The following is a 24,935-nucleotide window of genomic DNA, read 5'->3' on the forward strand; positions in this document are numbered from 1 at the left end:
TATGGCTAAAACTCTCCTTATCCTTTACCCCTCATGTGTGCTAAAGCTCCTCAAAATTAGCATGCTGCTGCTGTCAGAGATAGAGAACTACCTTTTCCCTAGAATGTGGGAGGCCTGCAGTATTACTTGTCTCAAATTTTCCAGGTACAAGAAGACTATTAATCTCAAGGAAGCCGCCACTGTAACAATCCCTTGTTTTGACAAATGAAGAACAACTGTGGTTCTCCTTAGTTTGGGTAGAATAGATCAGAAAGGTCAAAAATAAGTAAGGATGGATTAATAGGCACAACAAAGGATAATGATTTTTCTTGGCCTCTATTCCGTACTGTACAAGAACTGAACTATTCAGGTTGAGCTCTTTAACCCCAAGGTAGCTTTTGCCAACACTGATTCATTAACTCCAAGTAGTAAGGCAGAGCGTTTGTTCACATCCAGTAAATTGATAGATTCATGATCTAGATCCGTTACCTGGATTAGCCCTATCGCCCTATCATGGACATAAAGTTCGTCCTCAGTGTGGAAGCATCTAATTGTAGAGATCCTGGATCCATAATTGTTATTTCAAAGGGTTGCAAGCAAGTAGCTTTATAACATTTTAATTTATTTCAAAAGTATTGCAAGTTGCCTGTTACTGCTACCATTTTGTATTTGATGTTAACAGGTATTACTGACCATGTACATATAAACATGGTTGATGTATACCAGGGGTGGCCACCTCCCAAGAGACTGTGATCTACTCACAGAATTAAAAACCCCTTTTAGGGGTTCAGGTTTAGGAAGGAGGAAAGATTCTGTTTTACCGATGATAAAGGAAGGGACCCAGAGATCGACCACGATCTACCAAAACCTCCTGGGGATCTACCAGTACATCGCGATCAACCCGTTGGACATCCCTGATGTATGCTAAGAAGCCTGGCAATGTCCTTGTTTATGTTTATTTTAATATTATTTTTTATTAGTTTTCCAGATTATTACAGATCAGACCAAATTACTTTAATACAATTTCTTAGAAAAAAACAGGTTCCCTGCTCCTGTTGCAAACATATGTCCATCACTTCCTCCTGAAATGAACTGGACAAAGGAAAATAGCAATTAACTCTCCCAACACACCAGGTCTGAGAACAACGTTTATGAAGGATTTGAAATGGATTTTGTATTTATGATAAATAACACAGGTGCTGTATGTAAGGAAAGAATAAAGGTCAGCTGTGAGTATGGACTATAGTCAAACCTTGGTTGTCAAACGTAATCCGTTCCAGAAGACCGTTTGACTTCTGAAATGTTCGACAATCAAGGCACGGCTTCTGATTGGCTGCAAGTACCTCTTAAACTCAAGCGGAAGCTGCGTCGGACGTTTGGGTTCCGAAAAACGTTTGAAAACCCGAGCATTTACTTCTGTGTTTTCGGCATTTGGGAGCCAAAATGTTTGAAAATGGAGCCGTTTGAGAACCAAGGCTTGACTGTAACATCAAGAGAAGGATTAAGTCGATATTAGCGAAGAGATGGTTACAGGAGGAACTGTTTACGTTTGATTTCGTGAGTGTTGAAGACCATAAGGAGCAGAAATGGCAATGGCGGCAGCAACGAAGGGAGAAAAGAGTGGTGGCCAAGAAATCGGGGCTCGTGCTATCCTCCCAGCGGTCCCCCATTCCAAATCTCAAATGTCAATGACTCAAACAAGCATCCTAATCTAAGCATGTACCCCCCTCTACAAGTATCACGGAAGCCGTATTCGTTCCCCATCTAACAAGATCCACACATACATATAGATACCCACCCTCTAGTTCCCTTTCACTTACTCTCTATTTTGAAGATGGTCAGGTGAGGTCTGCAGTGAAAAGCACCCAGGGCATTTCCTGCACAATTCATCCAGAGACCCTGGAAGACCCACGTCGCTGTGATCACAGACGAAGCCCTGCTGGTCACTTTCCATTCGTTTGAGACCGTGGCTGCAATAATCGCTCCTATTCCACAAAAACAAAGGGCGAATGCTATAATCTGTACTCCGGACATGTTCCCAGGGTGAAATCTCCAGCAGTTTATTCTGCCACAACGGGAAGAGGAGCACACTTTTCACTGTCTAGTACAACATTAGCAAATTACACAAGGGAACAAGTGTCAATGCAGATGCAAGTTTTGTTTTTCTTCATGTCTGGCTAGCATCTGAAATCATGAGCCTCAAGCTTTTGCGTGAAGAAAGGGTGCACCGTATTGGCTTAGCAATATTTAGCAACGGCAACAGATAGCAGTATTGACGTTATTAATTTGCAATTCCAGGAAGGCTAGTTTTTGAAAATATATATATTTCTCTTCTGGCATTCTGTCATATAAGTTAATGCTTAATTTTTAGTTAAGCTCAAACGCAAAACAGCTCATTGCTAAAAAAAAAAAGAAAAAAGTGCAGAGTCCAAGTTGCACAGTAGCACTTGACAATTATTTTAGCAAAAGGTCGTTAAAGAAACTCAGGCGTGCTTCAAGACTGGCTCCCTTCACCAGTCGTGTCCCCCCCGCCCCCGTCTTTAAAGGAATTGCATAATTAAAATGAGTCCTGTCTTTAGCATATACACATCACAGTATCTGAAGGTACTCTCCTTGCCTATTGATTTGTTTTACAGATGTATTGTGGCATCATCCAGATGTGAGTTATGCCAGGAACTTGTGAAATGACCAGGGCAAAGTGGTGGTTCTCTGCCGGCTTTCCATCTGTAAAATATGAGTATTATGGACCCACCTGGCAGACTGCTAGAATTATAGAGCTGAATTATAAAGCTTTCTCCTCCTTAATCTCAGTGTTAATGGAGATCTGCCCTATGTGGTAAGCAAATCTTCTTGTGTTTTTGTCAATGTCAACATCCATTTCCCCCTGTGCTTCACCATTAGCTCCAGTGATGAAGAATTCTGCCTAGGTACTGTAGCCCTATAAAGGTAAAGGTAAAGGTACCCCTGCCCGTACGGGCCAGTCTTGACAGACTCTGGGGTTGTGCGCCCATCTCACTTAAGAGGCCAGGGGCCAGCGCTGTCCGGAGACACTTCCGGGTCACGTGGCCAGCGTGACATCGCTACTCTGGCGAGCCAGAGCCGCACACGGAAACGCCGTTTACCTTCCCGCTGGTAAGTGGTCCCTATTTATCTACTTGCACCCGGAGGTGCTTTCGAACTGCTAGATTGGCAGGCGCTGGGACCGAGCAGCGGGAGCGCACCCCGCCGCAGGGATTCGAACCGCCGACCTTTCGATCGGCAAGTCCTAGGCGCTGAGGCTTTAACCCACAGCGCCACCTGCGTCCCACTGTAGCCCTATACCAGACTTCAATTCTCTGCTACTATAAAGAATGTCTGGGCACATACATACCCTGATGAATATGTATCACTTTTCTTTTGTATTAAGTTCTTTAAAATGGCACAGCACTTGATACAGTTCTTCCTTTCTCAGACATCTGCAAAACGTATTCTAATATACGGTATATATTGGGCAGTTCATTTTTGAGCCTAGTATGCAATGAGGTCTTTCAAAATCATCCTCAAAGACTTGGAAATCTGGGGAGATCTCCTTTGACTATTATGCCAGGAAGTGTCTCCTATCAAATCCTTCCTCATTTTCTCCAGTCTCCGAAAGACGAGTATTTCTATTTTCAGTTTCCTCCATAGTGAGGGCCTTGTGTTGCCAGGATTGGTGTTACGTGCTCCGACCGCCTTGTCCCTGCGAGGAACCTGGCTGGCTGAATTGTGCACAAGCTGCACTTTCAGAACTATCTTCAAAGGTAGCCTCATGCAAAACATATTGCAGCAATCTAATTTACAGGCTACCAGAGCATAGGCAGCAGAAGTTAGGCTGTCCCTTGTCCAGATAGGGGGGCAGCTGGACCACCAGCCAAAGCTGATGAAAGACATTCCATGCCACTGAGGCCACCTGGACCTCAAGCGACAGTGATGGACCCAAGCTGCATACCTGCTCCTTCAGAGAGAGTGTAACCCCACCAAGAGCAGGCAACCTCCTATCCATCTGGTCCAGGAAACCACTAATGGTGCCTTATCTGAATTGAACACTCTATTGGCTCTCATCCGGTCCACTACCATCCTTCCAGCACATCCATTGCCACACATGCAAAGGAGAAGTAGAGCTGGGTGTTACTAGCATATTGCTGACAACATCCTCAGTGTTTTCTTGTAGATGTTATGTGGTCTAAACCACCAAGCATCTTGGGTTTGTTGATCAGAAGGTTGGTGGTTCAAATCCCCAAGACGGAGTGAGCTCCCATTGCTCTGTTTTAGTTCCTGCCAACCTAGCAGTTCGAAAGCACGCCAGTGCAAGTAGATAAATAGGTACCACTGCTGCAGGAAGGTAAACAGCGTTTCCATGTGCTCTGGTTTCTGTCTCGGTTTTCCCTTGTGCCAGAATTGGTTTAGTCCTGCTGGCCACATGACCCTGAAAGCTGTCTCTGGACAAACGCCGGCTCCCTCGGCCTGAAAGCGAGATGAGCGCCACAACCCCATTGTCGCCTTTGACTGGACTTAACTGTCCAGGGGTCCTTTATATTTTTTTAATATCACATGGACCCTGTAGAACCCCACATTGAAGACTCCATAATGGACATAATGGTCAATTTTCAAAATTCTAATTCATTCATTCAGCCTTCATTGGCATAATAAAATTCTAATTCACAGTGGGTATCATTTTTCAGAGTTATGAAAGTTTTGTTTGAAATGTCACGATCAATATATGTATGTCCTGAACTGCTTAGTATAAATGAAGAGAACATAAAAAACCCTTTTAAATTGTGGTTACAGTGCCACAGTGAGCCCTCTTGTTAAGAAAAGCCCTGTGGGACATCATGGGATGTCACTTAGAAAACAGATGCAGACAATTTTGCAGCAGTACACAAAGTTCTGTTCTCTAGATGCTTCATTTCCAGTAATATGGTGAAATTTCCCATGCCTACTGTACTTTCTAACTTTTGGACCATTTCAGTAATTTTAGATTGCATTGGGAGTGAAGCTGTAGATCAATCAGCCATTAGTTTGTACTGCAACTGTTTAAATTGACTTCCATGGTGGCAATAAGGTACACTTTTCCTTAGCTCCTGTCGTCATCATCATCATCATCATCATCATGGTCATCATAATATTTCATTGTTAGGTCACCTAAATATGCTAGACTTTGTACAGCAGTACTTTTAAGGCAACCCAAGGGCGTGTCTGGCTGTCTGAAACCCTGAAAATTATATCCACACAAAGCTTGAGGGCAAAGCTTGAGAATGGTAAAGTTAAGAAGATAGATCCTGATTGAATTGTCTGAATTCTCGACTAAATTGAGGTAGGCTTGATCTAGAAAGGCAATGCTTATATTCTTAAATTCCTCTCATTTCCTGCCGTTTAAACTATATGTCATGCTAACATTTCCTCTGGAATTATGGAAGTTTTTGTTGTCACTGCTTAAAAAACCCCCCAGACACAGAGACTGCAGTATTAACCAAAATACTAGTGAAGAGAAGGGCTTCCTAATCATTTTTCTTCCTGGGTTTTTTTTTCTACTCAAGGCGAAAGATACAAGTACATGTCTCTTTTCCCCCCTCGGGGTGGTGCACTGGTTGGCAGGGGGAGATGTGATTTGCACCAAAAGAGGCAGAACAGCTGCATGAAGCCATTTCCACTGCTGTACACAAGCTGGGTTGGGGGCAGGCTGCACGAGAATCTGGGACCTGTGAGTTTAGTCCTCACTGATCGCAACCCTTAAAAGTTTTGAAGTGGGAGGAGGAGGAAGTTAATTAATAATTTTGAGTAATTTATTTCAAAGTTAAAAGCTAATGTGTTAATCTATTTGAACCTTCCTTTTGTAATCATGCAGCACGGTAATGCGTGAATAACAACTTTATCCTGGTAGACAAATGGGCCTTTGGATTGTCAGGAGGCTGGCGGGTCACATAGCTTTTGGTAATGATCTCTCTCGTATTACTGCCCAACCCTGTTAGTTTGCATAAGCTCCGTAGAAGAATCAGTAAGATGGACATGTGACCTGGACTTGGGCAGGCCAAGTGAAACACGGCAAGAAATGAAACATATTATTCTTATTATTCATAATAAGAAAAGAGTATTGGGAAACAATTCATAATGAATTAAAAAAATTGTTTAAAAGTACTTTTCCAAAACAACACCACCACCACAGAGTCCTTTTTCTTGGGGATAATTCAGACGGAAATTCCCAGGTGTCAAAAAAGGTTATTTATGTATGCCACTACCGCGGCCCGTGTTTTGTTAGCCCCAAAATGGAGTACGAGTGAGATCTCAACCAAAGAAGAATTTGGCAGCTCAAGCTGACAGAATATGCACAGCTTTCAGACTTAACATATAGAATGAGGGAACAAGAAGAAGATATGTTTAAAGAAGATTGGAAAATGTTTATTGAATATATGGGTGGAAATTCTGTACATTTGAAAACGTGGGCATCAGTAAGATAAATTCAGCAATGTAAGTTTTGATGGCTGTAATAACGGAATACTGAATGGTTTAGTTTATGTAAAATATGCAGGGATTTAGGTTATGCAAAATGAACCATGGAAAGAGAAGAAGGGAAGTCACTGATACTTTGTGTTGTTGTTATTTAGTCGTTTAGTCGTGTCTGACTCTTCATGACCCTGTGGACCAGAGCACGCCAGGCACTCCTGTCTTCCACTGCCTCCTGTTTAAATGAATATTCTAAAATGTAAAATAAAATTTAATAAAAATTATGGAGGGGGAGTGGGCATTCACCAGCTTTAGAATCAAACCTGAATCAAGCAGGGGTCTGACTCTCTGGCTACTGCTCATTTCTAGCTCAGCTTTCATACACTCTGCTTTTGTCTTCTAACTACCAGCCGGGTGCGGGAAGAGGCCCAGCCCTTTGCCCTCTGGCACACAGCAACTTCCTATGTATCATAAGACACGGCTGGGAGAGCCAGTGTGGCGTAATGGTTAGAGTGTTGGACTAGGACCTGGGAGAACAGGGTTCGAATCCCCACCCAGCCATGAAACAACCTAGGTGATCTTGGGCCAGTCGCCATCTCTTAGCCTAATCTACCTCACAGGGTTGTTGTACGGATGAAATGAGGAGGAGGAAAACCACATACACCACCTTGAGATCTTTGGAAGATAAAGGCGGTGTTATAAATGAAATAGCTAAATTAAATAAAGAAGGTAGATCAGTGGCACTTAGGTAGGGACGCAGGTGGCGCTGTGGGTTAAACCACAGAGCCTAGAGCTTGCCGATCAGAAGGTCGTCAGTTCGAATCCCCGCGACGGGGTGAGCTCCTGTTGCTCGGTCCCTGCTCCTGCCAACCTAGCAGTTCAAAAGCATGTCAAAGTGCAAGTAGATAAATAGGTACCACTCCGGCAGGAAGGTAAACGGCGTTTCCATGTGCTGCTCTGGTTCACCAGAAGCGGCTTAGTCATGCTGGCCACATGACCCGGAAGCTGTATGCTGGCTCCCTCGGCCAATAAAGCGAGATGAGCGCCGCAACCCCAGAGTCGGTCACGACTGGACCTGATGGTCAGGGGTCCCTTTACCTTTAAGGCCACAAAGACACTTACCTGACCTTTTCAGGAATGAAACAGATTTTAATCCTTGCTGGATCCAGGATCCCAGGAATTAGAAGGGACTCAGGCATTGTACACACTAACCCCCTCCCCGCAACTCACAACGATATTGTCTTTATGCTTATGTCCAATCTGCTCTGATCTCATCACCATAGGACCCAACTCCTAGAGGTTGAGGTCTTTTTGGCTCACCCCTCTTAAATATTTGAGAGGGCTGCTTCCTCAAAGTTGATGGGCATTGTCATTCAAATGGTGTGCAACTGTCACGTCTTGTGATCTATTATCCGGGACGGGGCTTACTTGCCCCCCTTCCCAATATTTTTTTTCAGATTGGCACCCCTGAAGCAGTTATGGAAAAGGCCTTGGTCCAGTTTTACAGAATCTGTTTTACATGCAGGTCTCAGGTTTGGGCTGGGAATGTCTATATGAAATTCTGGAGATCTTCTGCCAGTGTAGTTAATGCTCTTCTAGTTGGATCAGAGATCTGTTTCACTATAATTAAGAGTCTTATGTGCCAAAACCTTATGAGGTTTCAGAGCTGAATTAGTTTTCTTGTCTGTGCCAGGCAGATTTTGGTTCCTTCCCCCATTGTTTTAATGCTTCAATGGTTCTTTATCTTTTAAGTTACAAATGGTGATTGTACTGGGAACTCCTTTGTCAAAACTTCTTTCTCTCCCTGGGTCAGCAGGGAGCCACTGCCACTTGGCCCGTTTTACAGATTAAACATTCCTGCATTGGTAACGATGGAAGCATCTGCAAATCTTTGGATCCAATTTTCCAACCACTCCAAATGTCACAGCGCATTCTTCCTCGCGCACTGAGAACCATCTCCCCGTTTTCTTCATGCGCCAGTTGAATTGGAGCTTTCACATCCTCTGGGAACGAGAAATGTTGTTTTGGACTTCAGAAGGCCCTCTTGCCTTTTATGCCGCAGTCTAGAAAAGCTGATAGAAATTCACTTTCTTTCATAGCATGCCAACGTACTCCATCTACCTTAGTGGAAGGCAAAAGCGTGAGCAAAAATGGTAATGTATCAGTTGAAGAAATATTGCAGTTCTATCTATTCCTGTGTTCGTGAAACCCAGAGGTGGCCTTTGTGGCACCCTATCTAGATCAGTGTCTCCCAAACTTGGGTCTCCAGCTGTTTTTGGACTACAACTCCCATCATCCCTAGCTAGCAGGATCAGTGGTCAGGGATGATGGGAACTGTAGTCCAAAAACAGCTGGATACCTGTTTGGGAAACACTGTTCTAGATGCTGTTTAATTCTCAGCTTCCATCATCCCTATTAGCCATGCTGGCCGGGCTAATAGGATCTAGATAATACCATGTTGGCTTTCCCTGATCTAACAATTATACTGCCTGCCTTTCTTTAAATATCTGGTAGTTAGGGGCAGCTACCCTGGAATTACATGACAGCAAGAAAGCAATTTAGTTTATATTCACCCCTGTTAAAAGTCAAGTCAAGTACTTTATTACGGTCGTAGACCAGCATAAACAAAACATATACATAAATAGCATAACAGTATGAATCCAGCCGCATAATTGTTAAATATATAGGAGCTAGAACCAAACGTAGATTTAAGCATATACATAGAATACTTAATTAAGGATAGATAATGGGTGAACAAAAATTTATAAGAAAGATTAAAAGATCAATTAACACAGCTATATGGGGTGGGCTTCAGAAGTGCGGATCTAATAATATGGGCCTTCAGTTTAGGATTGAATTGTAGCATAGATCATTCTTCGTCAAATATCTATCATGGCAGCGCAATATCTGGTGACTGAATATGTGACTTCTGGGCTCTCTTCCTGAGAACCAGACCAAGTTTTATTGCGGCAAAAGCCAGTGACACTAAACACCACAAGATCAAACAAAAAGAAAAAGTCATACTAGAGACTCAGCTACATTAGTTAAAAAAAAACCCAGTATATTGAATGCGTTATAAGCATGCAACACCAGGAGGCGCTGTAGAGCAGAAAACTTTTCTATGAGGTTTTACATAGTTTTGTTTTTCCCTTTTTTGTTATAGAGATGTAATTTCCGACTTATTTATAGTGGTTTTTCCCCTGTGTGTAGATCCACCCCAGGACTCCCTCTGAATTAGAGTTGTGTTGGCCTAGCTAGACCACCCCTTGGTCCATGAGAAGGTTGAGCAATTCTCCTTTCAAAAAAATCTGATGTTTTAACCTAATGCTCCAAGTGAGGAAGTCTGGTGATACATTTGGACATTTCTGTGGTGCAATTGCATTCTCCCCACGAGGATGAGCTGTAGCACAGACTTTGAGCAGAGCAGTGAAGAACAGAGACAGAGCCTTGTAAGCACTGACTCTAGCATGCCTGTCAGGGAACTGCCATCGCCTCAGAGGCGAGGAATAGAAGGGCAGTTGTGTTACAGGGAACCTCCGAAAATCTTGCGAAGCAGTTCCTCTTCTGGGGAGGAGGAAAGCCCCACCACTAGTGGGGAAGAGGTGCGAGGACCAGAGGATGCTGGTGGGAGCCTTAACACTGCTCCTGGGTAAGCCGGACAGGAGGGAAACACGCCTTTGCCATTGCCGATCCTGCGCAGTAGCCTAAGGCGCAAAGAGGAAAGGAGAAGGTTGGGGGTAACGAAACTCTTATGTTGGGGGAGGTCCAAAAAAAGACCACTCCTGGATTCTGCTAGCGATTGAGCCAGACATGAGCTTTGGAGCTCTTCACTGTAAATAGTTTGCACCAAAATAAAACCTGTAAAACACAGGTGTGGAGTCCTGCCTGGTTACTCTCGAGCAACCGCAACAGCCATCTGACAATGCCAAATAATTTTGCCTTTTTTCAAGTTTTGTGTGTTTGAGAGAGAGAGAGAGCAAGTATTAGAACGATTCCTGGATTAGCCACCCTGTAACATATCCTTTCATAGTTGACATCTTTCATTTTAATACTCAAAATAATTAAGAGGTGGCATATGAGAAGATTTAGAGGGCTCTACGAGAGTAAGATCAACAATCTCAAAGAGGTGATTTTAAAAAGATGGCTGAAGTGTAGGCACATTGTGAAGGTAATGTTTCCTGCAGAATAATAATCTCAATGATTCTATGCCAACTTAATTGCTTTCCTTTGGGTTTTCCTTCCTGGTATAATCATACTTGAACTGTTATGAAACCATCCACTGCACATCAAAAAGATGTGTGCTTCTAGGGATTAATATTGGTTACCTTTGGTTCTGCTCAGATCAACCTTTCAGTTTGGATTCCTCAGAACTGCGGCAGGCCACACAGTAACAGGGGGTTACACAATTTGATAACTTCATGTAAACCATTTATCTGAATGATACAGGGGCACTTCCAAGCTGTTGCTATTTTCAGCTGAGATTCAATGGCATCCTGCCAAATTCAGGCTGTGAAATCATAGTAGATTGGGAGGTCTTGCACAGCAAACCTGCTCCCTCAAAAGAGCAGACTCGAGAAGCAATGGAGTCCATCTCTGAAGGTGAAGTCAAACAGCTGTGTTAGCAGTGACCTCCCTTGGGCGCAAGCCTGGGTATTGTGTATGGAGGTCCTGGGCTGCCCAGATGAGAAGACCCCTTTTGGCCTCATTGATGTGGTCCAAAGGAAAGCAGAGCAACCTGTTTGGCACCAGTGCGGCTGGAGTTGCTGGTAGGAGATCTACAAGATGCCACCCAACTGCCTTAAGGGCTCCTCTCTGGATTTGTGTAGGGTTTACTCTTTAGCCATTTCTTCTCCCAAATATGTACCATGAGGCAGCAGAGGTTCAGGGTCAGAGTTATATGGAACAACTGATTGGTTCAAAATTGGGAAATGAGTACAACAAGGCTGCATATTGTCTCCCTGCTTATTTAACTCATGTGCAGAATTTGTCATGCGAAAGGTTGGACTGGATGAATCCCAAGCCAGAATTAAGATTGCAGGAAGAAATATCAACAACCTCAAATATGCAGATGACACAACTTTGATGGCAGAAAGTGAGGAGGAATTAAAGAACCTTTTATTGAGGGTGAAAGAGAAGAGTGCAAAATATGGGCTGAAGATCAACATCAAAAAAATGAAGATCATGGTCCCATCACCTCCTGGCAAATAGAAGGGGAAGAAATGGAGGCAGTGAGAGATTTTACTTTCTTGGGCTCCATGATCACTGCAGATGGTGACAGCAGTCACAAAATTAAAAGATGCCTGCTTCTTGGGAGAAAAGCAATGACAAACCTAGACAGCATCTTAAAAAGCTTTGACATCACCTTGCCGACAAAGGTCTGTATAGTTAAAGCTATGGTTTTCCCAGTAGTGATGTATGGAAGTGAGAGCTGGACCATAAAGAAGGCTGATCGCCGAAGAATGGATGCTTTTAAATTATGGTGCTGGAGGAGACTCTTGAGAGTCCCATGGACTGCAAGAAGATCAAACCTATCCATTCTGAAGGAAATCAGCCCTGAGTGCTCACTGGAAGGACAGATCCTGAAGCTGAGGCTCCAATACTTTGGCCACCTCATAAGAAGAGAAGACCCTGATGTTGGGAAAGACTGAGGGCACAAGGAGAAGGGGACGACAGAGGACAAGATGGTTGGACAGTGTTCTCAAAGCTACCAGCATGAGTTTGACCAAACTGCAGGAGGCAGTGGAAGACAGGAGTGCCTGGCATGCTCTGGTCCATGGGGTCACGAAGAGTCGGACACGACTAAATAACTAAACAACAACAAGAAGAAGGGCTACCTTCCCAGGTTCCCTCTACGGCACGTGTAGAAGCTGCCTTCTTGACCGTTAGATCTACTATTGGTCCCGTCTGCTCAATCCTCCAGAGCCTGTTTTTGCATGCAGGGGAAGGTCCTTAACTCACCGAGGTTTTGAGACCCATCAGCTACCCATACCTGGTTTAGCCAGCCAGTTGAAGCCGTTTCCCAGGGTGCAGCCGGCGTCACATGCTGACAGCTTCTAGGAGCCACAGGTGAGATCTGAGTGCAGGGTGGGGACTAAAGGTTGACAAACTACCCCAGAAGATTCAATATGTGTTGTCCCACCAGAGATGCTATCCTTCCTCTAACATCACATATACTGTAGGACCAATGATATGTCTGTAGTCAGCAACAGGTCAGCCCCCCCCCCCCATGATTAAAGCCATGGGAATGTTCATGACACCATCCCCTTCACTGCAAAAAGCAAAGATTTCCATTCCAATTACAGCAGCTGTAAAGTCGGCACTTTATATCCTAGCAACAAACCGGCAACCCCAATGGAACTGGAAGCCTCCATAATGTTCTCCAATCTGCTTCTGTTAAGCCTTTAATTGAAGAAGAAGAAGAATCTTTATTTGCATCAGCCACTAGGCATAGCAATAAAATAAATAAAATGTACTGAAGATAGCAGTAAAAACTAAACTACATTTTGGGGGTTTACATCAATAATCAAATAATAGATCTTATTCTAATTGCCCCCGCTAAAACCATTCCAGGTTTTGCTGTCACCGGATCATCTTGATTTGCTAAAAGAAAGGACACAGTAGCAATGGTTGAGCAACCCGGCATGGACAGTAATAGAGAGGTCATAACCCCACTCCTCAAATCTTTATAAAGAGTGCAAGCTAGAAACACATGAGCCACCGACTCAATACTGCCATCTTCACATGGACATACGGTAACTGTTTTTCCAGTGGATTTTTTTGAAATCAACCCTCAAGTCCAGCTGAAGGCAGCATATTCAATCTTGCGAAAGTGAAAGCGCATCTGTATTTTGGATTATTCTTTTTGGCAATACATTCATCTTAATAGCAGCAATTCGGCCCAACAAAGAAAACTTCAATTTTGGCCAGCTATCCAAGTCTCTCTTAATTTCAGACCAGCATTTTTCATAATTGTCCTTAAATAGACTCAGATTTTTTGCTGTTATGTTTACCCCTAGGTACTTTACCTTTTTCACCAATAATAGTTCTGTTTCTCTCTGAAACCGTTCTGACTCTGTATCTGTCATGTTTTTCCCCAACACCTTCGTTTTTTGTTTATTTAGCTTAAATCCCGCCACCTGACCAAAATCATGTATCAGTTGTAATACTCTTTTCGTACTAGATTCTGGCTCCTGCAATGTCAAAACTAGGTCATCTGCAAAAGCTTTAAGTTTATATTGTTTCGCTCCGACCTGAATCCCCTGCACCAACCGGTCACCTCTGATCAAGTTCAGGAGCACCTCCAAAACTGAAATAAATAACAGAGGGGAAATCGGGCAGCCTTGTCGTGTTCCTTTTTCAATTTTAAATTCTCCTGTTACCACATTGTTAACTATCAATTTAGCTTTTTGTTCTGAATATATTGCATCGATCCCATTTTCAAAACCCCGCCCCGCTCCCATTTCTTTTAAATTTCCCTTCATAAATTTCCAAGAAATGTTGTCAAAGGCCTTCTCCGCGTCTATAAAAATCAGCACTGCTTTAGTGTTTATGTCTGTTTGCAAAAGTTCCAAAATGTCAATAATGTTCCTTGTGTTTGCAAACATGTGTCTACCTGGGAGAAAGCCGGCCTGATCTTTGTGAATTACTTCATTTAAAACTCTTTTAAGTCTGCCTGCTAAAACATCAGCAAATATTTTGTAATCCACATTTAGAAGGGAGATGGGGCGATAGTTCTTAAGTTGTGTTTTTTCAGTTTCTGATTTTGGTATCAATGTGATAAAAGCTTCCTTCCACGATTCCGGCGCCTTCTTTCCCTCCAAAATTTCATTGCTGACCTCCATCAAAGGTTGAATCAGATAGTCACTCATTGTCTTATAGTATTTGGAGGTCAGGCCCTGGAGATTTGCCCAATTTCATGTTCTGAATGGCATGTTCAATTTCTTGTCGTGTTATTTGGCTATTCAGGAGTAGTCTATTTTCTTGTGTAAGTTTTTTAAGACTATTTTTTTTCAAAAATTGTTCAATCTCAACCTCATTTTGTGGCCCTTGAGTATATAGTTTCTTGAAATATTTGTGGAAAGATTTTCTAATCTCCACGGGGTTCTGAATATTTCTTCCTTCAATTTCCAAATTTGTTACTATGTTCAGCTTTTGTCTCTTCTTCAACTGCCAAGCCAGCAGTTTCCCACATTTGTTTGCCGATTCAAACGTTTTTTGTTTCATTGATTTAATCTTCCATTCTATTTCCTGGTTTATCAGTTTAGAATATTGTGCCTGATGAAGTTTGATTTCTCTCAGAATCGGCTGTGACTTCGGGTCTATTCTTAGCTTCTTCTCTAGTTCTTTAATTTTCTCCAGAATCTTGTCCTTCTTTTCATTTTGTTTCCTTTTCTTTATAACATTCTGTTGTATTAAGAACCCTCTCATCACGGCTTTACTTGCGTCCCAAATTGTTCTTTTTTCCACCGTAGTGTTCAAATTTATTTCAAAATAGTCCTTCAAAACTCTTTGGGCCTTCTTAATGATCTCCTGATCTCTAAATAAGTTGTCATTCATCTTCCATCGAAAGGAACCGGTTGGTAACAATGTCAAATCCATTTTCAAGGCGTTATGGTCGGAGCAGGTCTTTGGGCAGATTTCCACTTTCCTGACCTTAGGTGCCAGACCTCTAGTAATCCATATTTGGTCGATTCTTGTCCAAGTCAGATGGGCTTCAGAGAAGAATGTTCCTTCTTTTCCCAAGGGGTTTCTCGTTCTCCAAATGTCAATCCAGTCCATATTGTTTGTCATTTCAAAAAAGGTCTTTGGTAGTCTGCCATCTTTAGTAACTTTTTGGCTTTGCGACTTGTCCATGTTAGTTGATACAATCCCGTTCATATCTCCCATCATAATGATGTTGTCAAAGTCCAGATATTCCAGCATGCTCTCGTGCAACTTCTTATAAAATTCCGATTTCCCTTCATTTGGTGTGTAGATTCCTAATAACATAATTTTTTCTCCTTGATGTTGTATTTCGACTGCCAAAATTCTGCCATGTTCATCTTTAAATAGTAATTTAGGTGAAAGGCTCTCTTTTGCATAAATCACCACCCCTCTCTTGTTTACTCTGTCTGAAGATATAAATTCCTGGCCGAGTCTTTTATTTACCAATACTTTTCTGTGGCGCCTAGTCACATGTGTTTCTTGCAAGCAAATAATGTCCAATTGTTCCTTTTTTAATATATGAAAGATTTTCTTCCTTTTTTCCGGAATATTGCAGCCATTTATGTTCCAGCTCAGAAGTTGCAGAGACATCCTGGATAAATCTGGTTATTTTTCAGGGGGTGGTACCTTATTCTCTGAATCTTCAAGATCCAAGGGTGCCGGTTCCTTTGGTGCTCCAGGCTCCGGCAATGATCCAAGTCCTTTATGAAGGTCTTCTCCGTACTGGTTCAGAAATTTGTCTCTATCTTCCAATGTTCTAATTTTAATCTTCCTCCCTCTAAAAGTAAAAGATAATCCTTGGGGAAAGTCCCACCTAAAGATGATTGAGTTGCTCCTCAGTAGTCTTGCTAGTTCCAAATACTCAGATCTCAAATCCAAAAGCTGTCTAGGAATGTCCTTGTAAATTTCAATTCTTTTGCCCAAAATGTCCAGTGATTTTCCGTAATGTAGGCCCAAAATCTTGTCCCTCTCCTCCTTTGATCTCAATGTTATCAAGCAGTCTCTGGGCTTGTCTTTTCTTGTCAGTCTTCCAAGTCTAAAAGCTGATGTGATTTTAAAGTCTTTCTCCTCCAGGTTCCAATGCTTGGAAAATATTTTGGTCAAAAACTCAGCCAGGTTGTCTTCTTATACTTCGGATACAGATCTTATCCTTAAGTTGGTCTCCCTATTTTTCAATTCAATCATCGAAAGATAGGTCTGATGTTCACCTACTTGTTTGTTGAGTGGTCTCACCTCTTTTTCTAACTTTCCAAGTCTTTGGCTAGTATCTTCAGCCAATTTCCTGTTCTCCCCTGTGGCCTCCTCCAATTTTGCAATCGTTTGAGCGTTCTGTGCCACTTGTCCAGTTAATCTATTTAAACATTCTGTGTTCTGATCTATTTTCGATGTTTGTTCATCAGCCTTTTTATCCAAAGATTCCACTCTCTTGTCCAAAGATTCCAATTTTTCATAATTTTTTTCTAAGATAGAAGCAGCTGATCCTGAAGCCATATCCTCCAGTTGTAATTCCTCTGTCTCTCCTCCCCCTGCCTGTGGCAGGGAGGCAGCTTCTTCCTCGGAGTGCAAAATAGGCACAGACGATCTACGTTGTTGTAAAGTTGAGGCTAAGGTTGTTTGTCTCGTTCTTGGTCTTTGTTCTTTTTCTTTAGTCTCCTTTTTCTTTGCGCCACTCATTCCAAGTTTATCTGGTAGTCAAGGTCAAGCTGAGTTGTTCCCATGAGAAAAAGACGGCCCAGATGACAGCACTCAGCCAGCAGGCCGGGAAATAGAAAGTAAAACAATATCACTGCTGTTAAGTCCAAAAACCTCTAGGGGGAGCTTAAAATGTCTTTCAGGAAGGAATACCCAAAAATAATAAAATTAATGTCCAAAAGCCTTCAAATGTTAAATTTTTGGCAGAGTTGGTGTTATAAAACACAATGTCTCAAACAGTGCTTGCTGGTACTTCAGTTAGTGTTATAAAGTAACAAAGTCCAGACCTCTCAGATTTTTCCAATTTATGTATCAAAATACTTAAGTCTGCAAACTGACTGCTACTGTTACCAGGCAGCTCCAGCACCTGGTTTTCTTCTTTAATTTGTAACTTCAACAGAGGAAGATCTCACAGTCCATGCTACCACATAAATCCAATGCTTAAAATCCTTTTCTGCCTTTAAAAGAAGTTCACTAGATGCTCAGATCCAATTAATAAAAAGTTCACTTACAGCCTCCACTCCTCCAGCTCTTTGCTTTGAAGTTCAGTGACAGCGGAAGACGGACTTCCTTTTTTTTCGTCCTCCGCTTTCAGCCAAATTCAGTTGCTTTAGTCTCTAATTGATTAAAAGTCCTTATTACTCACGGGTTGCTGCTTTTCAAAGTGCCAAATCCAGGAAGAAAGGTCAGCGCTCACCGGCAACAGCTTCGCGGCTTCTCTCCGCCGATTGCGGAACGACCCTCAGCGCCGCTGCCTCCTCCACGATCCGGAGCCCCTTACGGGGTTCCTTCAACGTTTTGGGGGCAGCTCCTGGCGCCCGCCGGGTCCCGAGACCGCAGGCTTCTGCCGCCTGCGGTTTTCCGATGTGGGTCTCCGCTTCGCCGTAGCGGATGACCCGTTCTCAAGCGGAGCTCCCTTCCCGGTTAGGAAAGGGCAGCCATTACCCTTCGCGCTGCCTCCGGAAGTCCTAATGTTGTTTCTGTTTCAAACATTGCAAATTGTGGACAAAACGGAGTGTTTCCGGAGGTGGCAGAGAGATATTTCCAAATTTGTCTGGCAGGGCAAAAAGCCCAGAATTAAGTTTAAGATATTAACAGATGCGAAAGAAAGAGGGGGCTTTGCCCTGCCAGACTTAAGGTTGTATTATGAAGCCGCAGCTTTCTGCTGGCTAAAAGACTGGCTACTTCTCGAAGACACTGACGTGTTGGATCTGGAAGGTTATAACAATGCTTTTGGTTGGCATGCATACTTATGGTATGATAAGGTTAAGATCAATAAGGCCTTTAAGAACCATATTGTCAGAAAAGCAGTGTTCAATGTCTGGACAAAATATAAAGACTTATTGGAAAATAAAACTCCAAGGTGGCTCTCACCTTTGGAAGTTAAGGCCCGAAAAAGACCCAATATGGAAGCCTACTGGCCAAAATATTGGGAACTGCTAGAAAAAGACGGAGATAATTGGAAACTGCAGAGTATGGAGAAAATGAAGGATAAAGTGCGAGACTGGTTACACCGCTCAGATTAAAGAAATTTTTAAAAGTGATAAAAAGCTAGGGTTCCAGGTGGAGAAATCGAAGTTGGAAACAGAATTGTTAGAACCTAAGACTAAGGTACTTTCAAGAATGTATAACTTGCTGCTGAAATGGAATACACAAGACGAAATGGTTAAGTCGGCTATGATAAAATGGGCACAGGATATTGGGCATAACATTATGTTTGAAGACTGGGAAAGGTTGTGGACCACTGGGCTGAACTTTACTGCATGTAATGCTTTGAAGGAAAATGTAATGAAAATGATATACAGATGGTACATGACCCCAGTTAAACTTGCCAAAATATACCATTTGTCTGATAACAAATGTTGGAAATGTAAAGAAAATGAAGGAACATTCTTTCACCTCTGGTGGACCTGCCCTAGAGTGAAGGTCTTCTGGGAAATGATATACAATGAGTTGAAAAAGGTATTTAAGTATACCTTCACTAAGAAACCAGAGGCCTTCCTTCTGGGTATTGACGACCAGAAGGTGTCAAAGAAGGATAGAACATTCTTTATGTATGCAACAACAGCAGCAAGGATACTACTCGCTAAGAACAGGAAAACTCAAGATCTACCTGTTGGGGATAAGCAGTGTCCAGTGCACAGCGGAATGATGAAAAGTATGAGCCAACATGCTCTATGCTACTTTATTTACAGTTCAAAGCTGGTAAGTTACAGAAAAACATTTTCCCTCTGCCGGAGCAGAGAAAGCGTCATCTCTCCTCTAAAGCACGGAGAGAATCACAAACAGAAACTGCAAAAGAACAGTGAAAAACAGGAAACCAGTGTACGTCACATCCAGTCTCCTTTCCCGTGGGAACCCAACAGTACAGACTCTGTGGAATGTAAACAACCTGTCTCGTGACAAGCACTTCTGCTGCTCAGTGAGGGAAGCAGAAACCAACATCCTCCCCCTTTCTGTGAACATCACTGGGCAGCGTGTTCGTACAATATCAGTACAAACCCAACTTCTGCACATAGGTACAGTGTTGATCCCTTGATACAATCTTGGACAATACATCAGCAGGAATTTCATTACCTGGCATATAGGACACCGTTACGAGTCCCTTCTGAATACGTTCCCTAGCATGTTGCACCTTCAATTGCAAGTGCTTCGTGCTTTGCTTACAACCTTCAGAATTCAGCAAAGCCAAACATGCTTTGTTGTCCTGGTAAACCTGGATTGGACATTTGACAGGAATTTTCATGTCTTTGCACAATTGTAACAACCATTCACAATCTTTAAGTGAATAAGACAGTGCATTCAGTTCAGCTTCACAAGTACTTAAGCTAACTGTTGTTTGCTTCTTGCATGACCAATCAAATAGACCCTGATTGTACTTATAGCAAACTCCAGACGTACTTTTCCTGTCTGTAGTGTCACTTCCAAAACTTGCATCTGCAAATATCTCAAGACCACCAGACTTCTGATTGTTAAATCTCAGTCTGTAATGCATAGTGCCTTTCAAATACCGCGCTATGCGTTTCAGAGCTTTCCAATCCTTAACAGTAGGATTGTTGACTTGTCTGCTTAGCAAATTACAGCTAACAGCAATGTCTGGTCTTGAACATCTGGCAATGAAGTTTAACTTGCCTAGCACACTTCTGTACAGTGTAGTGTCAGAAAATGCTTCTTCAGTGTCATCTACCTGATAACCTGTTATCATCGGTGTGTCCACAGGGTTAGCATCCATCAGGTTTAGTTTGCTTAACACATCAGCAATTTTCCGTGACTGGTGTACTAGAATGTTACCATCTTGATCTCTCTCTATTTCCAGAGATAGGTAGTTGTTTACCTCACCAAGATCTTTCATGTCAAAGTGCTCTTTCAGTTGAGCTAGGGCGTTATTGTACATTGTGACATCTTTCCAAAAGAATAAAAGATCATCAACATAAAACAAACAATACAGTTTCTTTTGCCCCTCCTCTTTGACAAATACACATGGATCAGCTTTCCCTTGCTTAAAACCTAGAGAAAACAATACTTCAGTGAGTTTTGTGTGCCAACACCGTGCACTTTGTTTGAGACCATAAATTGACTTTTTCAGAGCACAAACAAATCCCTGTTTTACCTGTACGCCATCAGGTGGAAGCATATAAAGTGATTCATCTAGAGATCCGTACAGAAAAGCTGTATTCACATCATGGTGACTAATGTGTAGATTTTCCTCTGCAGCTAGCTTGAGCATAAGCCTAATGCTCTCATACCTCACTGTGGGTGAGTAGGTCTCGTGATAGTCTTCACCTGGTACCTGTGCAAATCCTCTGGCTACCAATCTGGCTTTGTGTCTGACTATCTTGCCATTTTGATCAGTCTTCGCTTTGAAGACCCATTTGCTTCCAAGCAATTTCATTCCTGGAACTACCGGAACAAGTTCCCATGTTTTGTTCCTTTCCAAGGAATCAAGCTCAGCCTTCATGGCATTTAACCATGGCTCAGCTTCCTTTGAATCCAAATCCTGGATTTCTTGGAAACTTGAAGGTTCAAAAACCTTCTTGGAGCTTTTAACAGCTGTTACTGCAATCTTAGCAAACTCATCAGCAAATCTCTTTGGAGGTCTACCTTTTGTGGCTCTCTGTGACCTACGAATTAGCCTTAAGTCTTCAACACTCTCCTCTTCCTTCTTAGGAGAAAAACGACCTATTGTGAACAATGGTTCCTCCAATTCTTGATCAGAGCTTTCAGAGGGTCGCATAGAGGCTTTCGCACTCTTGAAATCCTCTGAATCATCTGATTCAGTTTCAGACTCAGAATCAGAACCTTCATCAGTGGGTGTGGGTTGTTGCGGTTGCTTTTGACTATCCTCAGTCTCATCACTGTCATCAGGATAACATTGGAAAATTCCCACATTCTCCCCCCACTTGGCATTGTACTCAACACTTCTTGTGAGCTTAATTTCCTTAGAGTCAGTCATCATTATTCTGTAAGAACCTTTCTGATAACCTAGAAAGATACCATGCAAACCACGCTTGTCTAACTTGGAGTTTTGTGGTGAGTGAACCCACATGTCCGAACCAAAAATTTTCATGTGTTTGATGTATGGCTTCTTGCCAAACATCTTCTCATAGGGGGTACAACCAATCGCTGAAGACAACCTGCGATTATACCTGTAAGTGAAACATGAGAGAGCTTCGGCCCAATAACTCTCTGGAAGATTTGCATCATGCAGCAAGGTCTTTAACCCTTGAAGCAATGTCTGATTTGCTCGTTCCGCAAGTCCATTCTGCCATGGCGAGCGAGGACTAGACAAATCATGTTGAATTCCTTTCTCAGCCAGAAAAGCTTCAAACTGCTGAGAAGTGAACTCTCCCCCCCGGTCGGTGAAAAGAATCTTAATCTTCTTACCATGCACATTTCCCAACCAAGCACAGAATTCCTTGAACCTAGGAAAAGCCTCTGATTTCTGCTTGAGATTGTACACATAAATATACCTGGAAAATGCATCAATGAGAACCATGAAGTACCTATTCCCACCCAAAGAGGGCGCTAGTGGTCCAACCAAATCAGCATGAATAATTTGGTATGGTTCTGTAGCTTGCCTACTAGACACCTTACCTTTCGCAGCCATTTTCACCTTGTTTGCTGCGCATGCCTTGCACTTCATGTGGTACCTGCAGGGTTTAATAGTCATACCTTCAACCAAGGCAGGCATTTTAGATACTGCCTCAAAATGCAAATGTCCAAATTTCCTGTGAAAATCGTGAATACATTCTGCATGCAAACTTTTGTTAGAACCTGCAATGCAACAAGTGTCATCCTGCACAACATCATCATAATACAAAACAAACAAACGATCAACAAATTCAGCATACAATTGATAATCATTTTTCTTTGTGATGATGCATCTATTGTTCGTAAAGGAAACGTCTATTTTCCGCTCCATCAGCTGTCCAACGCTAAGCAGATTATGTTTCGCGTCCGGCACATAAAGCACGTCCTGTATCGATAAGTCCAAACTGTGAAGAACAACAGTTCCGTAGCCTTTACTGGGGATCGTGTGGCCATCCGCCTGGTGAATTGCACCTTCCTGCGGTGTAAAAGACACGAACAGTCGCTTATCGTTGCACATGTGGTGCGTTGCAGCTGAATCAACAACGAAGAAAGATCTAGACTTCTTCTGGACCTCTGCAACCTCTGCAACCTTTGGAGCGAAGCGTGAGACCATTGCCTTGTGCTGCGTTGTCCTGGACACCGGACCTTTGCCTTTGCTCTGGCCTTTTCCACGCGATGAGCTTCCACTGCGCTGCTCTGTCTTGGCCTTGGGATATTTGCATTCCCTCTTCATATGGCCTAGACGTCCACACGAGTAGCATTTCACTGCCTTCAAAGCTTTGGCGCCATCTGGTGGTTCCACTGCACTATGGGATGATGACTGTGAAGACTCCCCCTTTCCCATGCAGCTATCACCCCGCCGATCTGCTACATTCTGAATCATGGCAGTATTACAGGCTACTGTGAGTTGAGCATTTGGCTGATCAGTGGTATCAAATTCCCCACTTGCTTCATCCAGCCTTCTGCAGCTAGCCATCACTGCTGCTTTAAATCAAGCTGCTTTAATCCAAAGGCAATTTCAAAACAGCCTCTGCCTTGCCTGAGCCTCTTTGCTTATCTGCAGCTGCTTCAAACTGCATTCCCAAAGGCAAGTTCAATAGCGAAAGTCCCCAAGTGCTTTCTCTATGTTGCCCTTTAATTCTTGCTGCGTCATGTCTGCAGCTGCTTTGAAACTGCAGCATTTGTAAAAGTTACTTTCACTTTCCCAGCCATCCAAGCCACTACGCTTGTGCCGTGGAAAAAGTTCAAAGTCCAGCCTTAAAGCCATTAATTAGAAGCTGGCAGGCTGCCCGGAGCAGTAGCACATACCTTCATCAATCATCTTGACGCGCAGAGCAGATACCGTGCGTTCCGTCTCTCTGCTGCTTTCCGATGCTTTGCCGGCACTTTGTCTCCTTGCTCCTTTGTTCCTCTGCCAGGAGCCCGACTTCTGAAGTCCATCCTCAAAACACTGCATTTTTCTGGGCCCATAACCAAATGTTGGGGATAAGCAGTGTCCAGTGCACAGCGGAATGATGAAAAGTATGAGCCAACATGCTCTATGCTACTTTATTTACAGTTCAAAGCTGGTAAGTTACAGAAAAACATTTTCCCTCTGCCGGAGCAGAGAAAGCGTCATCTCTCCTCTAAAGCACGGAGAGAATCACAAACAGAAACTGCAAAAGAACAGTGAAAAACAGGAAACCAGTGTACGTCACATCCAGTCTCCTTTCCCGTGGGAACCCAACAGTACAGACTCTGTGGAATGTAAACAACCTGTCTCGTGACAAGCACTTCTGCTGCTCAGTGAGGGAAGCAGAAACCAACACTACCCACACTGGAAGAATGGCAGATGCAACTGATGGACTATATGCAACTGGCGGAGATGACTGGCAGAATCCGAGACCTGGGAGAAGAAAGGATCGAAGAAGATTGGAAGAAATTCAAGATTTATCTACAGAAACATTGTGATTTAGTGGAATATTAAGAAGGATGCTTGGTTATAAATAATTGGCCATCATTAAAATGGGATTAGAAATTGGCGATGAGAGAGATTAAGAGAAACAAAATTTGTAGGAGAACTATTATATTATATTTAAATAAGTGGTTATAAAATTGAAAATAAGATGATAATTTGCTTGACAAAAACTCATCAATGATGTAAGTGGGAGCGGGGGATGTGAGGAAGTCTAAAGATGTTATGAAATTTTGTAAAAACAAAGTAATGTTGTTTATTATTTCTGTATTTCTCTTATTAAAAACTCCAATAAATATTTATAAAAAAAAATAAAAATATTTTGGATTATTCTGCTGCTCGATATCATATAGGCGCTGTCTAAGTACAGTGGTAAAAGGTAAAGGTAAAGGGACCCCTGACTATTAGGTCCAGTCGTGGATGACTCTGGGGTTGTGGCGCTCATCTTGCTTTATTGGCCGAGGGAGCCGGCGTACAGCTTCTGGGTCATGTGGCCAGCATGACTAAGCCGCTTCTGGCGAACCAGAGCAGCGCACGGAAACGCCGTTTACCTTCCCACTGGAGCGGTACCTATTTATCTACTTGCACTTTGACATGCTTTTGAACTGCTAGGTTGGCAGGAGCAGGGACCGAGCAACGGGAGCTCACCCTGTCGCAGGGATTCGAACCACCAACCTTCTGATCAGCAAGTCCTAGGCTCTGTGGTTTAACCCACAGCGCCACCCACGGCCCTATAAGTACAGTGGTACCTCGGGTTAAGTACTTAATTCATTCCGGAGGTCCGTTCTTAACCTGAAACTGTTCTTAACCTGAAGCACCACTTTAGCTAATGGGGCCTCCCGCTGCTGCTGTGCCGCCAGAACACAATTTCTGTTCTCATCCTGAAGCAAAGTTCTTAACCCGAGATAATATTTCTGGGTTAGCGGAGTCTGTAACCTGAAGCGGTTGTAACCTGAAGCGTATGTAACCAGAGGTACCACTGTAAATTATTTGCTTTACTGAAGCCCAGTGTTAGTAAATGTTGTGGGGATAAATCAGAAAAGTAAAGCTTTTGGTT

The 24,935-nt window shown here is 42.9% G+C and overlaps 1 protein-coding gene across 2 annotated transcripts in view; it reads right to left on the reverse strand.

The window, feature by feature from the left end:
- CLDN10 (claudin 10) overlaps window positions 1–24,935 on the reverse strand; it is a 105,751-nt gene that overhangs the window by 68,499 nt on the left and 12,317 nt on the right. Inside the window, exon 2 of one of the 2 annotated variants that reach the window (XM_081908301.1) lies at window positions 1,800–1,964. In XM_081908301.1, coding sequence (XP_081764427.1) covers window positions 1,800–1,964 — 165 coding nt within the window. Of the gene's footprint in view, window positions 1–1,799; window positions 2,225–24,935 lie in introns of those variants that run through there. The other variant, XM_081908300.1, reaches the window with a different exon arrangement.

This window comes from Podarcis melisellensis (genome assembly GCF_964234715.1).
Source record: "Podarcis melisellensis genome assembly, chromosome: 4".
In the NCBI taxonomy this organism is placed as follows: domain Eukaryota; kingdom Metazoa; phylum Chordata; class Lepidosauria; order Squamata; family Lacertidae; genus Podarcis; species Podarcis melisellensis.